Genomic DNA, 23,795 nt, shown 5'->3' on the forward strand with positions numbered 1-23,795 from the left:
GTGGAATTCATTTATTGTGTTGTTGAGAGAAATAAGTACTGCTGTTTGAAACAGCTAATGTTTTTGCACCTTCTTGTGAAAAAGAGCATCTCAAGATCAGTTGTGTGTTGTATAGACCCTACTCACATGACGTCACAACCATGCCCACGCGCTTTATTGTCCGTCAACTTATCACTGTTGATGCATTACCGCTACGTAAATTCCACCTATTATGGCGTGTTTTTCTGCTCGTTAACATTAATAATCAAAATGGTGAAGGCGTGTGTGGCGGTCGGTTGCAATAACAGAGAAGATAGACGGAGAGACTTGAAGTTCTACCGTATTCCGAGAGACCCGGAGAGGAGAGCGAGATGGACTGCTGCAATTCGACGAGAAAACTGGGCTCCAAACGATTACCACAGATTATGTAGTAGTTATTTTATATCTGGTAAGTTGCATTTAATATATATTTAGAGGGTTTGGGGCTGACAACCACAATTAAGATCATTGCTAGGCTAATCGCCGACAACATACACTCAGACGTTGTGAATGAACTACCTGAAAATATATAATGATAAGGGGATAGTAAGACAGTTGTCATACAATTAATTTACAATTTCACTATTGAGGTCAAAAGCCAAAAAATAAATTCAACTAGGAACAATCTGGAGTAGTGCTATCGCACTTCATATTTATTACATATTATATATGTATGTAGTGAGAGTGCTATCACTAAACCATATAAACATTAAAGTGCATGTGACACGAAAAAGCATGTTTATTTCATAATACACGCGGTATTTTATGCTCCTGAATGATATGGACCGCTTGGATGTGTGTGGAAGCGATCGCTATATTTATTTAGTTTTTGCCATGAAAATGAGTGACTTCCGGCTTCGATCTTGCATTGAGGAGGAGGGCGCTGTGACCTGTACAGTAGAAGGCGTCCTCTTCACTATACAGCGTACTGTTGTGTATGAGGACGAAGGATTCAGCTGATTTTGCGGATTATTAGGGCTTATTTTTCGCATCACGCCAGCCAAACGGCTGCAGAAAAATCATTCTGTATGAGGGAGAGGCGTATGCGCCTTTTTGGATATTGGCCAAAACAAGCCCGACTACAGTGGGAGCATTGGACTTATGAGAAAGTGAGTAAACATCTTGTATTGTAGTATTATGTCAAATATTAATACAGCTATTACAAAGTAAACACTATAGAGCTGGGCGGTAAACCGAAAATTTACCGTCACCGAAATTCTTCACGATGACCGACGTAATTTTGACCATGTCGGTAAATTCGGTAAATTAATAAAACAAGAAAATAGTCTTTTCATCCCGCTTTGACTCTGTGTTGTTCACCCATGTTCATTCCCCTTTAAGAAAGCAGTGAATGTACTCACGTAGGGAGTCACGTGATCGTCAGGAAGCCAATCAAACAGAAGCCCGGCAAGCTAACGCTAGCAGCTAATGCTACAAGCAAAACGTGATGGAGTGTGGCTTAAGGGAGGTTCGCCAAACTTTCACCCGACATTTAATAGACTCTTGGTGGCATCCAGACGGGCTTTCACCCGCTGTACTCCCTTGTTCTCACGATTTCCGGAGATGGTGCTTTCATTGCTTTCTACTGGTAGCCAGGCCACAGGCTAACGCTAGCGCCTAACGCTAGCGGCCGCTAGCGGCTAACGCTACAAATGAACGTGATGGAGTCGGATAGCGGCTCTAACCTTGTCAAAACGGCTGAACTTAATCAGTGGATTGTGCACGGACTGCATCTAGCAATTACTATGTCGCGTTATTTTGTATCTGACTGTGTGTGATTTCTCTGATAGCTTTTGTGATGGTAAAGCATTCAGCATTAAGCACAATCCAACGGTGAAACTTGTAATATGACCGAGAAATGGCCCCAGCTATTTTTCTGTATGTGCTTAATTCTGTGTCATTATTGCTATCATAAAATCTTAAGTGTTTAATTTGCAGAAGATCAATATAGCTTTAATGTGTGTCTGTCTGTCTGTTTGGGGGTTCATGTATGCCTGCATTTATTAAAAAATGCACTTGGGGGGGGCTGAAACCATAAAGTAAACACTTGTATTGAATAATTATGTCACAGCAGCCATTAACAATAAATTGTCTTTTTGAAGTGTACTGTTCAAGCTGCAAGTCATTTGTGTTACAATGACATGTTTGCACAGGCATATTGATTTTGACAATGTAGATTGTTCAAGCCATACACGCTGTTATAAATGCTCATACTTGAATTCTTATTGTTTACAATACATTTTTATAAACCTAATGTCTAGACTGCATGTACAATTGTTAAATATATCAAATTGAATGCTGGTAACTAAATCAACAAGAAACTGTTAATCTGTATTTCATGCATTGATTCAGATTTTCAAATTATACAACAGTCCGCTTGGGCGACTTTATCGTCATTTATCGTTATCGAGGTAAATCTGCTCCATTTATCGTGATACGTATTTAAGGCCATATCGCCCACCCCTAAAACACTACAAACTTTCTTTAAATAAAGGACTACTTACGTTTGATCATTGATAGGCATGTAAAAAGCTCTCCTCGTGCACATTAGCAGCACGTTAGCTGCACAACAACTGCAGCCACCCTCCTCCGGGGAACGAACTGTAAATTGCTCTCCGCCGGGCGGTTTGCCGATCCACGAAGACAATCGACAACCCAGTCGTCATGTCAAATAATCCAGGCTAATTATGTGTGATTTTCCGCTTCGAAGACTTTGAAACATCACTCGGTTCGGTTAGCATGTCGGCTAGCTGTCACGGCTTCTGGTTTGTTTACATTCTCCAAAGCCGGGGAAGGGAAATGACATGTCCGATTTAGGTGTCATAAAATATCGTTCGGGAGATGCGACATTAAAGGTGAAGTCGACAGTTTTGACCATTATGGAGTAATTTTGCCATGTCGTCCTAAATATATGCATTTTTATTATTTCATATTCTATTTAGCACAAGACTGTTATTTGTCATGACCATGCCATTTATTTAGCAATTGGGGAAAATACTTGGATAAAAAGAATATCTTGTAAAAATATTGATGTAAAGAGACAGAAACAATGACATTTTGCAGCTCTCTTCGTTGCGTTTCCTCGTTGTGAATAGTTCCCCCTTGACGGGCTGACTGGTCCTTCTCAAGTCATTTATATAGCTATTGGGGAAAAATACTTGGATAAAAAGAATATCCTGTAAAAATATTGGAGTAGAGAGACTGAAACAATGACATTTTGCTGCTCTCTTCATCGCGTTTTCCTCGTCCTGAATAATTCCCCCTCAATGGGCTGAATAGTAAAACCGATGAGCCCAGTCTACCGCTGACGTCATCCACCTGTTGGGGACGCTGAAGCCCTATAATGGTAGGCATGGCTAACCAGCAGATTAAAAGACTAATTTCTCGTCATCTGCGCTTTGCTAAATTGTTGTATATAGTCGAATCGTCTCAAAATATGATTGTAATTCACATAATAATGCCATTTAAGACTTTTTTTCTCATGTCGTATGTTCTTTAAAAGCCCTAGCTCCATTGACAAATGACATGAAATACATTAGACTTGACAGTGGATGTTAGCAAGAACAAAAGATTTTGAATTGAAAATTTCGTAACTAACCTTCCCGAGCACAAGATAGATTCCTGCCGAATTTTTGTGGACGAGGACCTGTTTCACCCAACCAGCAATGAAGTATTTATAAGCCTCCAAGCTCTTAAAAGTTTTTCAAACTTTCGTGAGAATAGGCTGATTTTGTGTGGACAAGATAGTTGTAAATATCAGGGTAGCAGATGTCAGGCAGAGAGGGTGAAGACAGCGGGTCGAAAAACATCGATTTAGGCATCAAATATGGATCTGGCGAATGGATAAACTGAAGCTTTTCCACATAACGCCTTTTATGCAACGCATCCAATGAGTTTACAGCGTCAGATAACACCGGGGCTTCCATGAATTGCTCTATAAATTGCACGACTAATTGAAACCATTGAGAATAGGGCTAAAAAATTATGGACAATATGGCGGCCGGATACAGCGAGACGTCATTTTGTGACGTAGGTGAGTAGGGTCTATAGGCATGTTGAGAAATAAGTACTGCTTTTAAAATGGTTAATGTTTTTGCACTTTCTTGTAAAAAAAGGGGGGAAAAAGCAGTTTAGGGCAGCTTTTTGTTATATGGGCCGTTCCTGTTGAATCATTCGGATATTTCAAATAAAAAAATAAGACATAAATTTGTGTGGCTACTTTATTAATTAGTAATGTATGATGCATCGATAATCGTGATCATCGTCAATACCGTGATCATTGTTCAAAAATGATTCGTAGCACCCTGAATCGTAATTGAATCGAATTGTGGGGTGCATAAGATGGCCACACAATGTGCGGTGCCTCCTGCAGATCACTGAAACACAGTGTGGGTTGTACAGTGTACCGGAACATATTTCCTCCACACCTTTGTCACCTTTTTAACCCCTGACCCATTTTCATGCCTAAATATTATTTTGATCATTTGCTGCGGGCAACAAACATGAGAGGCGGGCAGCAGTTGCCCCGCTGGTCGTAGTTTGGACACCATGATCTAGTATAAAAACAGCTCACGTCAAAATTATTATGTCTTATTTTGATTTAATAATGAGATTATTACAAACAACTTTCTTATCTGGATATTACCAAACATGTCTGACATGTATATTGGTGAAACTATTTGTTTACATCCATGTTTTGCAGGTGAAGAGGATGAGCTAGGACCACCTCCGTCAGTCGATGAGGCAGCTGATGCGTTGATGACCAGACTAGGCTTTTTATTGGGAGAAAAGATCAATAATGAAGAACCTGGCTCACCTCACCATGCCCAGGTCGACGGACAGGTAATCACACACATTCAAATACACCTAAATGCAATATGTCAGCAATGATAATAACAAAAAGTAGATACGAGCAAGACTCACTGGTAAGTCACTATCTGTTCCCACTATCTAATGGTTCTATGATCTCTTTTTTAATGATAACCAGTCCAATTTGTAGGATTAGCCCAGTTCCCCTCAATTCTGAAGGAAATACTATGAAAATTGAATTATGGATAAAAAATGAAAGGTTATGTTTCTTTCTTTTTTTTTTTTTTTATTAGAGGACCTGACCTGTCCCTAACTGATGGGTTGTCCATTACGATGACATAATCTTAAATCGGCACGATGATGTTTTTTTTCAGACAATCAGAATCCGAGAAAACTGACGACGGTTTGAATGCTAGCAAACAGCTGAATATTGATGGATTTCAAGCCGTTTGTTACACTCAGACAATAGTATTGAAGTATTGTTGACCATTAAATATAGAGTTATGCCTCAGTTATCACAGTTAAGGGGGACCAGAAACATAAACTGAAAAACCGCGAAGTACTGTCGAGCGCCAATTTTTATCATAATTTTTTTTGTGTGTATCCATATTATCAGTTAGTGTATATATAACACTATGAATGCATATGTCATAATTAGACCATTAAAAATAGCTTGAAACATGTAAAAATATATTAATAATAAAATTAACATACATAAAATAATGTATAAATAATATAAAGTGGTATGAAAAAGTATCTGAACCTTTTGGAATTTCTCACATTTCTTCATAAAAAAACCCATCAAATGTGATCTGATCTTTGTCAAAATCGCATAGATGAAAATACAGTGTCTGCTATAACTAAAACCACCCAAACATTTATAGGTTTTCATATTTTAATGAGGATAGCATACAAACAATGACAGAAGGGGGAAAATAATTAAGTAGACCCTCTGCCTTAGGACAGGTGTGTGTCCAATCACTGATGAGTGGTTTAAAGCTGCCCTGCCCACTATAAAACACACACTTGGTAAGAAATCTCTTGATGAGAAGCTTTGTCAGATGTGCATCATGGCTTGGTTAAAAGAGCTGTCTGAAGACCTGGGATCAAGGATTGTTGATTTGTATAAAGCTGGGAAAGGATACAAAACCATCTCTAAAAGTCTGGATGTTCAAAATCGACAACCAGAGAAGTTGTCTACGAATGGAGAGAGTTTGGCACTGTTGCTTCGCTCACAAGGAGTTGCTGTCCACCATAGAGGATGCCAAGAGTTGAGCACCGAATACTCAGGGAGGTAAAAAAAAGAACCCTAGAGTGTCTGCTAAAGACTTACAGAAATCACTGGCACAGTCAAATACCTCTGTGCACCCATCAAATATATGTAAAACTGTAGCCAAGAATGGTGTTCATGTGAGGACTCCACGGAGGAAGCCACTGCTGTCTAAAAAAACATTGTTGCTCGTTTAATGTTCGCAAAAAGGCACTTGAACACTCCACAGATATTTTAGCAAAATATTTTGTGGACTGATGAAACCAAAGTTGAATTGTTTGGGAGTAACACACAACGTCATGTGTGGAGGAAAAATGGAACAGCTTACCAACATCAACACCTCATCCCCACCGTGAAGCATGATGGAGGGAGCGTCATGATTTGGGGCTGTTTTGCTACCTCAGGGCCTTTACAACTAGCCATCATTAATGTAAGAATGAATTCAAAAGTTTATCAGGATGTTTTGAAGGAAAACCTGAGGCCGTCTGTCAGACAGTTAAAGCTTAAAAAAAAAAAAAGGTGGATGCTGCAACAAGACAATGATCCAAAACAGAAGTAAATCAACTTCAGAATAGCTTCAGAAGAACAAAATACACGTTCTGGAGTGGCCAAGTCAAAGTCCAGTCTTGAACCCTATTGAGATGCTGTTGCATGACCTAAAGACATCCCAGGAATCTGACTGAACTACAGCAGTTTTGTAGAGAAGCATGGGGCAGGATTAGTTCTGATCGATGTGCCAGACTAATCTGCAGCTACATGAAGGTTCTGGTTGAAGTTATTGCTGCCTAATGGGGGGTTCACAAAATATTAAATGTGATGGTTCACTTACTTATTTTCCCCCTTCTGTCATTGTTTGCATACTATCATCATTAAAATATGAAAACCTATAAATATTTGGGTGGTTTTAGTTAAAGCAAACATGTGTTTTTTCATCTGTGTGATTTTGACAAAGATCAGATCACATTTGATGGTGATTTTATGCAGAAATGTAAGAAATTCCAAAAGGTTGATACTTTTTCATACCACTGTAGATAATATGTACTGTACATTCATTTTCAATCTCATGATACGTGTGTGCGCGTGTGTAAGTGTTCATACATACGTAGATGTAAATAAAGTGTACATAAATTTTTTCTGAAGTCTTCTATTCATATAGTAAGATACTTATAACAAGATTTTAAAAATCTGTGATGCAGTGAGGGCGCGAAAGTTGAGCAATGAAGTAGCAAGGGATCACTGTATGTGTATGCTTACCGTATTGGCTCGAATATAAGACGGCCCTGATTATAAGACGACCCCCTCTTTTTCAAGACTCAAGTTCGAAAAAAGACACCAAATTAATTTTTATACAGAAACTAATTACGTACATCTGAAACAAATGATTATAACAATATATTTGAGAGAAAAAGCATGTTATTTTGCCTCATTCAAATCCTAATATCCGAACATTTAGAAATGTAAACTAAAGTGCAATCACATTCGTAAATGAATGGCTTCTGGTTTTTTAAATGTAAATAAACCAATCTATTGTGATAAAACTACAAAATTGCAATAACTGTATTAACCATCAACGTGAAGTCTAACTGTAACTTTAGTCTTGAAACAAATCTGAATAAGGAAAAACATTGCAATAAAATAATGTAAACTGGTTAAACTTGAGAGTAGCTGAGATCTGTCATGACAGAACATCGCTTCAATGATATCTGGCACCATCAAGCGTCGTGAATGGGTACAACGTCTAGACCGCGAATATAAGACGACCCCCACTTTTTCAATCTTATTTCAATGCAAAAAACACCGTCTTATATTCGGGCCAATACGGTATTTTATATGTGTGTTGATATTGCCAGAAACTAAATCAGATGACTCAAAATTGGATCGGGTGCAAAAGAACGTGATCGGGAAATCCCTACACTACTCTGTATTGATCTTCCACAAATAATACAGAACAGACAGATGAAGTCATGAACTTTCTATTGCGTGACACCATTAAATTCTTAAGTAGCAGCAATTTCATAAAAATAGATGGTGAGAAAATCTTTTGTAGCTTAATCCTCTCTTCCTTCCATAGAGGATCTCTCCCTCCTCCAGTCTGGATAGCAGCAACACGTCTCCCTCATCCACATTACCGCCTCCTGCTGGAGTGGAAGGCAACAACAACAAACCATCCATCCATGCCTCTGTCACCTCCCCAACGTCAACACTGGAGAGCAGAGATAGCGGGATCATAGGTACAGACAGTAAACAAATTTTATGATCATTCTATTCGATTACGTTATCCTTTATTTCCAATTTGTGTTGCTTTTTGACAATAAAGCTGCTACGTATATAAATGACATCGATTTAGTTTAGTAAGACAACTTTGATTCATCAATTATAAACTAAATTATCTTCCAGCTACATTGACCAGCTATTCAGCTGAATCAGCAGCAGAGCGTGACGACAATATCAAGCATCCCAGTGACGGTTACCATGGCAGCAGCCTCAAACTCTGGAGGCAAGGGGGGCGGCCAGTGGTGGCGTCGACTTCCTCTTCCTGTATGATAGCTCCTGGAGGCTCCACCGATGACTTCCTCTACAGGGTGGAGGACAACAAGGCTTCCACATGCAGCCTTAACAAACTCCACCCAGATTGGGGTCAAGACTCGAACCACTTGTCAGGATCCACCCACTCCATCCCACTCTACCTTATGCCTCGCCCCAATTCAGTTGCTGGTAAGATGGCTGTTGGTGTATGTGTGAATTTTGTCTAACAGTCTCGTAGAGCATTTCCTGTTAGGAAGGAAATCTCGCTCTCCTCAACTTTTGTGTGATTTTGTAAGACCGGAAAATTGTAGAACTTGCTCTTGTCTCTCTCACTGATTTACATATTTATGAGCCAAATAGAGTGATGCATTGCCAAACCTTTCATGCAAGAATGTTGAATTATTAAAGTTTGTTTTATTAGTATCATTTCTAACGCTTTGAGGGCACTCCTTTAACTCATTGGCCGTCACTGACAGCGCTAAACATCTGATCCATTTTGACTAGGACGGGTTCGTTCATTCGTCTAGCGCCATCAATTGTAGTGAAACATGAGCATAAGTGTCAATCTTTATGGTTTAATTCAAAATGAAATAGACTTCTTATTGCCATCAATCTCATGCAATGAGTTAAATACTATGGGAAAAAAATCGACTTAGAGTATAGCAGTGCTTCTCAATTATTTTCTGTTACGCCCCCTCCAGGAAGACGTAAATGTTCTGCGCCCCACCCCCCCAACTCTCTGCTGCCACTGTAAATATACTGTAGTATTATATGTCTATAAAATTATTATTATTATAAGTACACCTCTGCATAACATTGTGTTCTTTTGAAAATTAAATAAGAAAAAAGTAAAAAATAATAATAAATAAAGAGGTGAAGAGAGGGGCGGAGCTGTCAACTGATCACCACCTGGTGGTGTGTTGGCTCCGATGGTGGGGGAAGATGCTGGTCAGACCTGGCAGGCCCAAACGTATTGTGAGGGTCTGCTGGGAACGTCTGGCAGAATCCCCTGTCAGAAAGGGCTTCAACACCCACCTCCGGCAGAACTTCTCCCTTGTCCCGGGGGAGGTGGGGGACATTGAGTCCGAGTGGACCATGTTCCGCACCTCCATTGTTGAGGCGGCCGATCGGAGCTGTGGCCGTAAGGTGGTTGGTGCCTGTCGTGGCGGCAATCCCCGAACCCGCTGGTGGACACCTGGGGTAAGGGATGCCGTCAAGCTGAAGAAGGAGGCCTATCGGGCCTTTTTGGCCTGTGGGACTCCGGAGGCAGCTGACAGGTACCGGCTGACCAAGCGGACTGCGGCTTCGGCGGTCGCCGAGGCAAAAACTCGGACATGGGAGGAGTTCGGTGAGGCCATGGAAATCGACTTCCGGACGGCTTCGAGGAAATTCTGGTCCACCATCCGGCGTCTGAGGAGAGGAAAGCAGTGCACCATTAACACTGTGTATAGTGAAGATGGTGTACTGCTGACCTCGACTCGGGACGTCGTGAGTCGGTGGGGAGAATACTTCGAAGCCCTCCTCAATTCCACCGACACGCCTTCCTTTGAAGCAGAGTCTGGGGACTCTGAGGTGGGCTCTTCAATCTCTGGGGTTGAAGTCACTGAGGTGGTTGGTAAGCTCCTCGGTGGCAAGGCCCCGGGGGTAGATGAGATCCGCCCAGAGTTCCTAAAGGCTCTGGATGTTGTAGGGCTGTCATGGCTGACACGCCTCTACAACATCGCGTGGACATCGGGGACAGTGCCTCTGGATTGGCAGACCGGGGTGGTGGTCCCCCTTTTTAAAAAGGGGGACCGGAGGGTGTGTTCCAATTATAGAGGGATCACACTCCTCAGCCTCCCCGGTAAAGTCTATTCAGGGGTGCTGGAGAGGAGGGTCCGTCGGGAAGTCGAATCTCGGATTCAGGAGGAGCAGTGTGGTTTTCGTCCCGGCCGTGGAACAGTGGACCAGCTCTACACCCTCGACAGGGTCCCCGAGGGTGCATGGGAGTTCGCTCAACCAGTCTACATGTGTTTTGTGGATTTGGAGAAGGCGTTCGACCGTGTGCCTTGGGGAGTCCTGTGGAGGGTGCTCTGGGAGTACGGGGTACCGAGCCCCTTGGCAAGGGCTGTTCGGTCCCTGTACGACCAGTGTCAGAGTCTGGTCCGCATTGCCGGCAGTAAGTCGAATTCGTTCCCAGTGAGGATTGGACTCCGCCAAGGCTGCCCTTTGCCACCGATTCTGTTCATAATTTTTATGGACAGAATTTCTAGGCGCAGCCGAAGCGTTGAGGGGGTCCGGTTTGGTGGCCTCAGCATCTCATCTCTGCTTTTTGCAGATGATGTGGTGCTGTTGGCTTCATCAAGCCGTGACCTCCAACTCTCACTGGGGCGGTTTGCAGCCGAGTGTGAAGCGGTTGGGATGAAGATCAGCACCTCCAAATCCGAGACCATGATCCTCAGCCGGAAAAGGGTGGCATGCCCTCTCCGGGTCGGGGATGAGATCCTGCCCCAAGTGGAGGAGTTTAAGTATCTTGGGGTCTTGTTCACGAGTGAGGGTAGGAGGGAGCGGGAGATTGACAGGCGGATCGGTGCAGCGTCTGCAGTGATGCGGACTCTGCACCGGTCCGTTGTGGTGAAGAAGGAGCTGAGCCAAAAGGCGAAGCTCTCAATTTACCGGTCGATCTACGTTCCTACCCTCACCTATGGTCACGAGCTGTGGGTCGTGACCGAAAGAACAAGATCCCGGATACAAGCGGCCGAAATGAGTTTCCTCCGCAGGGTGTCCGGGCTCTCCCTTAGAGATCGGGTGAGAAGCTCGGTCATCCGGGAGGGGCTTGGTGTCGAGCCGCTACTCCTCCGCGTTGAGAGGAGCCAGTTGAGGTGGCTCGGGCATCTGGTTCGGATGCCTCCTGGACGCCTCCCTGGAGAGGTGTTCCGGGCATGTCCCACCGGCGGGAGGCCCCGGGGTCGACCCAGGACACGCTGGAGAGACTATGTCGCTCGGCTGGCCTGGCAACGTCTTGGAATCCCGCCGGAGGAGCTGGCTGAAGTGGCTGGGGAGAGGGAAGTTTGGGCTTCCCTGCTGAAGCTGCTGCCCCCGCGACCCGACCCCGGAATAAGCGGAAGATAATGGATGGATGGAATAAATAAATAAATAGATAAATAAAACACTGGAAAAAAATAAAATAAAATCAATAAATAATCATGAATTCAAATTGGCTAGCAACATTAACTTGAGAGGACAATATGCCAAACTATTAGACTGAAAAAACAAAAAATAATAGAACAAAAACAACAATGTCATTGGATGGAGAGACAGTTTTTATTTTTGCTGCATGCAGTATCAGCTCCTTTGCTGTGGTGTTTGGTTATTTTGCATGGAGCAAATTGGTATGCCTCCTTATGTGATGCTGACATTGCTCGCTGGTTTACTGATGTAACACTGACAAAGCGGGACGATTGTTGGCAATATTTGGCATGTTTTCGCTGGAAAACAAAGAATTCCTGCTGTCCGCTACGAACATTTTTAGACAAAGTACGCTGATTGGTCTTTCCTCGTCTCTCACTGTACTAAAAGTCAAAGCCAAAAGCCAAATGCTACATACGTGTCATCATATTTCTTTGTCTTAGCTTTTCATATCTCCAGTGCTCTTTGCTGTGTGCTCGTATGGTTAAAAAATACTGCGTTTATGCTGAAAATGAGAGCGCCACTGCCACCCACTCAGTGGATGTGCAATTACACTTTATTTTAATATGGCGAAAATGTATGTTCCCCAAGGTCACATGCGCCACCCCCAGCATCGCTCTGCGCCCCCCTGGGGGGGCCCGGCCCAGTATTTGAGAAGTACTGGAGTATAGTAATCCCTCGCTACTTCGCGCTTCAAACTTGCGCCTTCAGTCCATCACAGATTTATTTTCATATAAAACATAAACAAATAAATACAGATGAGCTGTCCTGAGCCAATCACATAGTCTCAAGGCCCAAATACACCAGATGCATGATCGTTCCAGTTCCGGTCCGACTCCGGTAAAAAATAGCGCCGGAGCCAATCCTTTCCCATTATATCTTACTGTTCAACGTATAGCGGCCGCGTCAGTGCTCCGGATTGACTGCGGACCATCTCCGGCGTGCCACAGCCCGCCGGATGGTTGAGGCTATTTTCTATTTTTCCCGGGCACGCATCCGACAAAATGGGCGGAGCCGGGGCTGACGTCAACAGCCCAGTTGCTCATTCACGGTTTAAACACCAGTGAACATGGACGAAGAACGTTTCATCATGGAGTTGCAAAGTCACAAAGTGATTTACGATGCAACAGATCGTTATAATAAGGACAGCATTAAAAAGGAAGCTGCAAGGTGTCCTATTATGTGTGTTTTTCTGGCAATTATATCAAACACACGACGTGCTGAGAACATTGAGCGAAAAAAAAAATGCAGCATATCTGGAAGTGGTTCCACTGCAGAAATTCTCGTGCCCGGCGCACACACAATGTCGGTTTGTATACAGAGTCGAGGGGGAAAAGTACGAAACAGAATAAAGAGACACCCACAAGTTTCGACCTGGTGGTCTATTCAAGACGTTTCTCTTTTTTCTTTCAAACATTTTACTTGACTTTTCATTAGGGCTGCAGCTATCGAATATTTTAGTAATCGAGTAATCGACTGAAAATTCTATCGATTAATCGAGTAATCGGATAAAACAAATATATTTTTAGGTGAAGAGCAATTATAAATATACATGAGAAAACAAGACATTTCATCTAATTTTGAACCATTTTCAGTCAATCAATGTCTTTATTTTCGATGTATATTGTTGAAAACAGCCAACAATTGCATCTCAGATGGAACTAGAACTAAAAAAAAAGAAAAGAAAAAAAAAGACTAATTCACTGCTTTCACTCAAAAAACTTTAGATCTTATTACAAAAAAAATTATATATATCTTACCTAAAAATGCCGTTATGCTTGATAACACACATCACTTAAAAGTTTGGATTTTTTCCCACGTCTTTCAATTGAATTTCTCTTTGTGTCAAGCCATTTTTAAGTTCTAGTTAAGTTTTAAGTTAGTCTAAACTGCAAGTCCTGATAGGATTTTGAGTTTTTGCAGTGTTCAAAATAAATGTGTGATACAGGCTGTATTGGAGCACATTAGCACCAGTGCTACTTGGTGTTTTATCCAGCAATGACTACTGAGCTAAAATTGATAGTTAGCATGATTAAGTTTTTTTTTTACACCCTCATCACTCCACAATGCTATGTTATGTTAAAGCCTGTATGTAAGACACGTTAGCCAAGCATCGACAGTGGTCATAATTAATAGAAACCTAGCCCTCCGCAGGGCTAACGTTACTTCAGAACAGTAACGTTAATCTTATTTATTAGCGCTTAGCGCTCTTTATTAGCGCTTAGCGCTGTACTGCTTTAAGATGGCGGCTGTTCACTAAAGCTGCCCAGACGCGGCCGAGTCTGTCATTTAGCATCTAGTTCAACATACATGTGATCTCTATGAGACGCATGAGACGCTACCTGTACCAACGTAGCATCGTGCGGGCTAGTATTTAGCAACGTCGGCGTCGTTTGTGGCGGCTGTCGGCTGCAGTAAGTTTTTTTTTTTTCCCCTTCTTCCTCTCCGCACGTGACAGCGCGTTGTCCCGCATTAAAAGTGGTTCGAGCAAAACGTGATGCTTAGAACTGTCAAAATAAACGATTACTCGAGGTGAATAAAATTACTCGGATCAGTTTTTAAACTCGAGTTACTCGAGTTGCTCGAGTACTCGTTTCAGCTCTACTTTTCATAGAAAAACCCAACAGTTTGCGCTGGGCACAGGAATCTGCAGTGTTGGGACACCAATTGCAAGTACGCTGTTTTTTAGTTCGTGTAGTATATAATTCGCTATCCATTTTATAAATACTACAGATTATTTAGCAGTTGTTTATAAATAGCTCTATGACAGGGTTCACTAAATCCAGACCTCAGGGCCACTTGTCCTGTCGTGTTTTCCATGTCTCCCTCCTCCAACACACCTGAATCAAAATAATCAGGATCATTATCAGCCTTCTGGAGAGGTTGCTGATGACATAATCATTTGATTCAGGTGTGTTAGGGGAGAGAGACGTGGAAAACACGACAGGAAAAGCGGCACCTGGGTCCGGATTTAGTGAACCCTGCTCTATGAGATGTTATGTGCAATAAATTTTAAATGTGCACAAAAATATAAGCCCACCGACACAACCAAGGGCATAATAGGCCCCGTCCGTCTAGCCCCCACACACGGAGCGCTGATCTCAACATGATACAGTCAATCTGGAATTAAGAGACAGCCAGAACTAAAATATCAATATGCAAAGAAAACATGTGCTCTCTCTCTCTGCTTCTCTGATGAGTACAGACTCCGTGTGTTTGTTGTTGTTTTAAATGCCACATTATCGCGCCCAAGCTCACGAGGGAACGGAGTTGGCGGACTGCGGCCGGTATGATTTGCCTGGTTTTGCCGTACTGCGTGGCACGCAGTCAACACTGAGCCGGACCGGAACCGGAACGATCATGGATCTGGTGTATTTGGGCCCTCACTCTTTTTGCTGCTCTTTGTTGGTCAGGCAGTGCACTGTAGTTGCTTGTTAAAGTTAACGATAATTGATAGACGCTAAGGTTTCATCTTGCCACAGATGCCTGGAAGCCAAAGCTTCAAAGCGCTGCATGCGTCAGTCATCGTTTAACTTGAAACATTTGCTGTGGCAACTCATTGTGTGTAAGTGAGCAGCTTGAGCGGATTTGAGTGGACTCACTGGATGAAGCATTTAATAAAGACAAGCATTTTTTCCTCTTTATTTTTGTTTAGAAATAATTTGGTGGGACAGTAACATGTTTAAAACTCATAATCTGGAAAACTCATGATTATTACATTTGAAGTGCTTAAAAACCATTTATTAAAATATTTTTATACAAAGTGAAAAAACATATTTTATATGTATCTCTTTGTCTAAATAAATAACAATTTTTTTTTGTGGGCGGGGGGGTTACTTCGTGGTTTTTCACTTATCGCAGCAGGTTGTAGTCCCCATGAAACGCGAAAAACGAGGGATCACTGTATTACTTTGGGCCGTAACTAGTGTATATTTCTGTTTTTATTCATTTTAATGTTGTTAATTTACCATAGGCGGACGGTGGGAGAGTGGTTAGCACGTCCACCCCATAGTTATGAGATCAAGGGTTCAATCCCGGGCCCGGGCCTTCTAATGTGTAGATTTCATGTTGCGTGGGTTTTCTCCGGAGACTCTGGTTTCCACCCACGTCCCAACAACATGCGTGGTAGGCTGATTGAACACTCGAAATTGTCCGTGGGTATGTGTGTGTGTGAATGGTTGTTTGTCTCTGTGATTGGCTGGCTGGTGTTAGTTACCCTAATTTTCGCACTATAAGGCGCACCTGACTATAAGCCGCAGCCCACGAAATTTGGCACGAAAACGGCATTTGTTTGTAGATAAGCCGCACTGGACTATAAACTGCAGCTGTCCTCACTGTATCATGGGATATTTACACCAAAAGATATTAACCGGTACAACCTTATTTGACAGCGGCATCATACGACCGACTGTCATAAGACCAAATGAACCATCATTAAACTTTGAACCAATTAGTGCAAAGCTTTATTGCTTCAAGAAGCTTCATTTGGCCATCACTGCTCCCTTGGGGGAGACAGTCAACCTCTGCTGCCACCTGCTGTTGACATCCAACATGCCTCTTAGCATGCATTGCAGCGCTACAGATGTAAATAACAATCAAAAATCATGTTCTATGCTAAATATTTCTTCAGTTACTTTTCCAATTGTTTCATCAATTGCTCGTTATGGTATTTACTAACACTTTATTTGACAGTGGTGCCAAGACTGTCATTACACAATCATAATCATGACATGTCTCAGAGCATTCATGAATGCTTAGAACAGATGTCATTAAGTGTTATCTGGCAAATGATCTCACTTTTGAATGGATGCAAAAGATCCAAGATGGACAAAAATTGAGTTAGTGACATAATTTGCCAAATGACACTTAATGACATAAGCATTCAGTAATGTCCATGATAGTGTCATGTCATAATTTTGATGATCTTATGACAGTCTTATGACACCGCTGTCAAATAAAGTGTTACCTAAAAAAAATCAACAAATAAGCCGCACTGGACTATAAGCCACAGGTACCAAAATGAAGGAAAAAAGTAGCGGCTTATAGTCCGAAAATTACGGTAGCTGGGATAGGCTCCAGCGCCTCCGTAACCCTTGAGAGGATAACCGGCAAGGAAAATGAATGAATTAATAATTTAACGTAAATAATTAATATTAAAAATAATTAATAAATACTTAAATAATATTAATTATTATATTTTTTAATGATTAATTGTTTTATTTTTTTATGTATTTCTTATACATATGAATGAATAATTTTATTATTTTTGGTTAATCCCACTCAAAATGGATTGGATGTCGAGCGCCGTCAATGGCAGCCACTGTATTCAATAAGTGCCCTGTAAGTGTTAAAAAAAAATCATAATTTGTGCATGAAAAGGTAAAAGCATAAAGAGTGACATGGTTTTATCTCATCCTCCCTTCCCGTTTCTCCATGCTCACTGACTCACGAACGCTCGAGAAGAGCACTTGAGAAAGGAAGGAAGTAACATGTATGACGTCTATAACACACACAGGATATGAAGCAGAGTTAGTGTTAACGTTCTCTGTGGTGTTGCTTGTGACTGCATTGACTGTTTCACACATTTGGTGAGTTTTCTCTTTTTGTATACAACCTCAACATTTTGTTTTAAAAAAAAAAAAAAAAAAGACATTTTCTTTCAGTGAGCTTATGACCACAAATCATAGCTGTGCTTAGGTTTGCACATTCTGGAGACCTTTTTTGTAAGAGTGTTATTATGCTACTGCTTTGCCTTTACACGTGCACCTAATGGTCGTGTGTGCATTCATACTGTCTTACTTTCAGCACTCGGTTTTGTCAGTGATGGGATGGTTAACAAACAGGCGCTGCATAGTTAACCCTGTCATGCACGGATTATGACTTTTTTTTAATTACGCTTACAGTGAAATCATTTAACTCATTGGCTGTCATTGATGGCACTCGACGATCTTCATTCTAATGTTATGTCAGTTACGCTTAATAAAGAGATGAGGTTCGGGAACAACACTGTTGCTGTGTGTCAGGAAGCATTGACACATATACACATAAAATACATTTTTGGACTTCCACCCTTACATCCTGCTCTTTTAGTGAGCCAAAAGCCCAACGTGTAGCCCTGAGAGACCCTTTTGGGGCATTTACGAGCACTTTTGGAAAAAAAAAATAATTTTGGAACCTCCCCCAGTGATTCTCATTCTCGTGCTTAACCCGTACCAACTACAGTCCCTGACAAAAGTCTTGTCGCTTATCCATTTTGTAGAAACAGTTGGTAATAACCTGACTTTTAATTATTCAGTTGGTTTCAGAAATGATTCATATGAAAGCTAAGACCCTCCCAAATGATGTTGAATGTACAAAAATATATTTGTTTCACTGAAAAAATATTTATCATTTAATGAAGACAAAAAGGTCCAATTTTGGCAAGACAAAAGTTTTGTCACCTACAGAAACTAGTGCGAAAATTGAACAAAAAATGTACTTCAAATACAAAAATATGTTACATAACATAAGCGAATTAAGTAGTGGTGCTGTGAAATCCAAATTTTCTTCCCAAACTTCCGTGGGCTTGAAGGACTGCATCCATGCAGTTCGGCAAGGATTCATACAATTTATTGATGAAGTAATCAGGAACATCAAAGAAAGCAGTCTTGCATGCCTCCTGGTGTTCATCAACGTTCTTGGGTTTCGTCTTCCATGCTTCCTCTTTCATCCTGTTCATGTCTGGTGACTGGGCTGGCCAGTCCTGAAGGATCTTGATCTTCTTTGCCTTTAGGAACTTTGAGGTAGAGATGAAGTATGCGATGGAGCACCATCCTGCTGCAGAATTTGTCCCTTTTTATGGTTAGGAATGGAAGAGGCAGCTAAGATTTGTTGATATTTCAGACTATTTATGTTGCCTTCCACCCTGGAGACCTCTCGCACATCCCCATACTGGATGTAACCCCAGACCATGATTTTGCCACCACCAAACTTCACTGTTTTCTGAGTGAATCTCGGTTCCATCCGGGCTCTAGTAGGTCTCCTGCAATATTTGCAGCGACTGCGGTTTAATTCAATATAAGATTCATCTGAAAAATCCACCTTTTGCCACAAAACAATGAAGTTTGGTGGTAGCAAAATCATGGTCTGGGGTTACATCCAATGTGGGGGTGTGCGAGAGATCTGCAGGGTGAAAGGCAACATAAATAGTCTGAAATACAACATATCTTAGCTGCCTCTTACATTCCTAACCATAAAAAGGGACAAATTCTGCAGCAGGATGGTGCTCCATCACATACTTCATTCTCTACCTCCAGGACTGGCCAGCCCAGTCACCAGACATGAGCATCATTGAGCATGTCTGGGGTAGGATGAAAGAGGAAGCATGGAAGATGAAACCCAAGAATGTTGATGAACTCTGGGAGGCACTGCTTTTTTTATTTTTCCTGATGACTTCATTAATAAATTGTACGAATCCTTGCCGAACCACATGGATGCAGTCCTTCAAACCATACAAAATATTAAATTTGGATCTCACAGCACCACTACTTAATCCGTTTATGTTATTTAACATATTTTTGTATTTGACGTGCATTTTTTGTTCAATTTTCACACTACTTTCTGTAGGCGACAAAACCTTTGTCTTGATAAAATCTGACCTTTATGTCTTCATTAAATGATAAATCTTTTTTCAGTGAAACAAATATATTTTTGTACATTCAACATCATTTGGAAGGGTCTTAGCTTTCATATGAGTAATTTCTGAAACCAATTGATTTATTAAAAGTCAGGTTAGCAATTGTTTCTACAAAATGGAAATGTGACAAGACTTTTGTCAGGGACTGTACTATGACATCAATAACTCAAAAAATAGTGTTGTACCTGAATATTGTAGCATTGTCTCTTGTTAATGCTCTACATTTTAAAAATGTTCTCTAGTTGTCAAATTACTGGCATTTTAGACCGGAAGGAGATGCGCCCACTCAAGTCAGCGGTCACCACATTCGAGCACCTAGTCAGTTTTTTGCGTTGTTAAGGTTTCACATATTAAACCACAACACTTTTGCTTCTGTTTTAGCAGAACTCAAAGATCACTGAGTTACTCTGTGAAATCATGTTTGTGTTTTTCAGCATCTAGTTCTGCTCAACTTGAAGGTCTGGCCTACCTGGATGACCAGCAAAGGCTCAGCCCTTCCAGGGCGTCCCTCAGAATGCCCAGACAGAATTCTGGAAAAGAAAAGAGAGGTAAAATCATTGTCAAGCAAACAGATTAGTATCATTTTGTTTAGCAGCATGCTAACCCAGAACATTTTCTTTCCTTCTCACAGTTCAGTTAACTCCATATCTTAGCCTAAAGCCCCTTCACTTTGAAATTCCCGGACTGTGTTCTGATTGGAGGTTTACTGGAAGGGAGTGGCTTTTCCAGGAGGTTGACACCTGCCTTTCCAGTGATGACCCCTCAATCAATCAAGGAGTGATCATTGTCGGAAACATGGGTTTTGGCAAGACAGCCATCATTGCCCGGCTCGTGGCACTGAGTTGTCATGGGAACCGGATGTGGCCAACATCTACTGGCTTCCAGACACTTCCCAAATGTAAGCAAAAGTTAAACTTTTAAAATAAACTATGCTGTGACCTTAAATCTAAATACAGTGGGATTTATATATAACCTCAAACATACGTATTGTCTGAAATGAGTGGTCTTATAGTATATTTCTTATTTTCTATTGAGATCTAGAAGGTTTCGGAACGACCCACGAAACAACTTGGTTGACAAAGCTATTAAATGCACAGTCTCTTTTATAGGCATAGGAGACAAGAAAGTCAACTTGGCAAGGATTTTAGACAAAAGACCCCCAGTGAGTTTTTCCACCCGCAAAGACAACCTCATATTCCAGACAGCTGAATCATCATACAAAGCAAACAGAATCAGCCAACTTGGTAACCAACAACCAGACACGCTGCCAAGCCAATTGCTAGAGAGGCCAATGATATAGTGGAAAATGAAACACCAAAGCAGTGAGCTGTAGCTATTAAGTAGCAGCCATGGTTGCTGAGTAGTGGTGTGACAAAATATCGAAATGGTGATATACAGTGGGGCGAATAAGTATTTAGTCAACCAACAATTGTGCAAGTTCTCCTACTTGAAAAGATTAGAGAGGCCTGTAATTGTCAACATGGGTAAACCTCAACCATGAGAGACAGAATGTGGGAAAAAAACTGAAAATCACATTGTTTGATTTTTAAAGAATTTATTTCCAAATTAGAGTGGAAAATAAGTATTTGGTCATCTACAAACAAGCAAGATTTCTGGCTGTCAAAGAGGTCTAACTTCTTCTAACGAGGTCTAACGAGGTTCCACTCGTTAACTGTATTAATGGCACCTGTTTTAACTCATTATCGGTATAAAAGACACCTGTCCACAATCTCAGTCAGTCACACTCCAAACTCCACTGTGGCCAAGACCAAAGAGCTGTCGAAGGACACCAGAGACAAAATTGTAGACCTGCACCAGGCTGGGAAGACTGAATCTGCAATAGGTAAAACACTTGGTGTAAAGAAATCAATGTGGGAGCAATTATTAGAAAATGGAAGACATACAAGACCACTGATAATCTCCCTCGATCTGGGGCTCCATGCAAGATCTCACCCCGTGGCGTCTAAATGATAACAAGAACGGTGAGCAAAAATCCCAGAACCACACAGGGGGACCTAGTGAATTACCTACAGAGAGTTGGGACCACAGTAACAAAGGCTACTATCAGTAACACAATGCGCCGCCAGGGACTTAAATCCTGCACTGCCAGACGTGTCTCCCTGCTGAAGAACGTACACGTCCAGGTCCGTCTGCGGTTCGCTACAGAGCATTTGGATGATCCAGAAGAGGACTGGGAGAATGTGTTATGGTCAGATGAAACCAAAATATAACTTTTTGGTAGAAGCACAGGTTCTCGTGTTTGGAGGAGAAAGAATACTGAATTGCATCCGAAGAACACCATAACCACTGTGAAGCATGGGGGTGGAAACATCATGCTTTGGGTTGTTTTTCTGCAAAGGGACCAGGACGACTGATCTGTGTAAAGGAAAGAATGAATGGGGCCATGTATTGAGAGATTTTGAGTGAAAATCTCCTTCCATCAGCAAGGGCATTGAAGATGAGACGTGGCTGGGTCTTTCAGCTTGACAATGATCCCAAACACACAGCCATGGCAACAAAGGAGTGGATCCGTAAGAAGCATTTCAAGGTCCTGGAGTGGCCTAGCCAGTCTCCAGATCTCAACCCCATAGAAAATCTGTGGAGGGAGTTGAAAGTCCGTGTTGCCCAACGACAGCCCCAAAACATCACTGCCCTGGAGGAGATCTGCATGGAGGAATGGGCCTAAATACCAGCAACAGTGTGTGAAAAGCTTGTGAACTTTTGTTATTGACCAAATACTTATTTTCCAACTTATTTTCTACCTAAAGTGTTTGGCCTCCGTTATTGCCAACAAAGGGTACATAACAAAGTATTGAGATGAACTATTGGTATTAACCAAATACTTATTTTCCACCATGATTTATAAATAAATTCTTTAAAAATCAAACAATGTGATTTTCTGTTTTTTTTTTTTTCACATTCTGTCTCATGGTTGAGGTTCCCATGTTGAGAATAACAGGCCTCTCTAATATTTTCAAGTGGGAGAACTTGCACAATTAGTGGTTGACTAAATACTTTTTGACCCACTGTATTGTGATACTTTGTATCCCAAAAGGTATTCGATATGCTCCTGCCAAGAATCGATATCGTTTTAAAAAGGTGTCAATGTCTAAAAATAAAAAGGAACCAACAAGTTGCTACCAAAATCTTCCACCATAATAGTGTCTCATTGACAGTGCATGACGCCCGATCCATTTAGACTGGGAACGTTCATTCATTCGAAACCAGAGCATTCACAGTTATTCTGTCCAATTTTCGGGGCATTTACAGGTCACTTGCGGTTCATTTGAAAGCATTTACAGGTCATTTCCTTTTGAGTTTGAGTCGCTGCCTATTCATTTGGGTGAGTCCCAGGTCACTTCCTGTTCTGTAACTCAAAATAAACAGGAAGTGACCCATAAAATACCCCAAAATCAACAGGAAGTAACTGAACATCAACAGGTACATGACCTTAAATGGCCCAAAATTACCTCATTGCCTGCCACTGACGGCCATAGACGTTCAATCCGTTTGAAGTGGGAGGGATGGCAGCGAATGAACGAATGTTCATTCGCTGCCACCCTCCCAGTTCAAATGGATTGGACGTCTACTAAGGATAAACTCATTCCAATTCACAGCAGAAGCTTGTTTTTCTGTTTAGTAGTTGTTTGTAGAATATCCTAGAATGATTTCCTGACCAATGTATCGATAATCGTTGTATCCCCATATCGTCAGATGATCGTTATCGTGAGCTTTGTATCGCAAATCGTATCGTGAGGTACCAAGAGGTTCCCACTCCTATTGCTGAGATGTTTTGTGTTTGTATCCTTAACACGAAGTTCTTCTATTTCAGATGCGGAATCTTTCCCCCAGGATTCACTTGGACGAGGAGGAGCAGAAGAAGGAGGTAGCTGTCCGGGGACTCCAGAGATCAGGAGGAGACAGCAGGAGGCCGTGCTGAGGCTTGCAGGACAGGTAACAATGGAAAAACATCACTAGTAAAGTAGTAATACACCTTGTATTGATATCCATTTAAGGAATATGGTGATTGGTCTACCTGTCTGTCTTTGCAGGTCGTTTCCTATCATTTCTGTCAGGCAGATAACTGTCATACGTGTCTAGTGCCGGAGTTTGTCCACAACATGGCGGCAACGTTAACCGAAGCTCCTCAGCTTTCAGCATATCGAGAGCTCCTGCATCGAACACCGCAGCTTCAGAGCTCGCTCAGTCTACGATCCTGCATCCAAGACCCGAGCTCAGCCCTCCAGAAAGGAATTCTAGAACCCCTAAATGCTCTTTACCGGGGTAAAATATAAAGTCGTTGAATTTGTTTTTTCCGTTCAGGCAAAT

At 41.7% G+C, this 23,795-nt stretch overlaps 1 protein-coding gene across 1 annotated transcript in view; it reads left to right on the top strand.

The window, feature by feature from the left end:
- tanc2a (tetratricopeptide repeat, ankyrin repeat and coiled-coil containing 2a) overlaps positions 1 to 23,795 on the top strand; it is a 62,463-nt gene that overhangs the window by 13,118 nt on the left and 25,550 nt on the right. Inside the window, exons 2-8 of the mRNA XM_057860898.1 lie at positions 4,721 to 4,860; positions 8,169 to 8,328; positions 8,495 to 8,812; positions 19,901 to 20,014; positions 20,098 to 20,364; positions 23,299 to 23,420; positions 23,519 to 23,750. Of these exons, the coding sequence (XP_057716881.1) occupies positions 4,721 to 4,860; positions 8,169 to 8,328; positions 8,495 to 8,812; positions 19,901 to 20,014; positions 20,098 to 20,364; positions 23,299 to 23,420; positions 23,519 to 23,750 (1,353 nt within the window). The remainder of the gene's footprint in view (positions 1 to 4,720; positions 4,861 to 8,168; positions 8,329 to 8,494; positions 8,813 to 19,900; positions 20,015 to 20,097; positions 20,365 to 23,298; positions 23,421 to 23,518; positions 23,751 to 23,795) is intronic.

Source organism: Corythoichthys intestinalis, chromosome 16 (assembly GCF_030265065.1).
Source record: "Corythoichthys intestinalis isolate RoL2023-P3 chromosome 16, ASM3026506v1, whole genome shotgun sequence".
In the NCBI taxonomy this organism is placed as follows: domain Eukaryota; kingdom Metazoa; phylum Chordata; class Actinopteri; order Syngnathiformes; family Syngnathidae; genus Corythoichthys; species Corythoichthys intestinalis.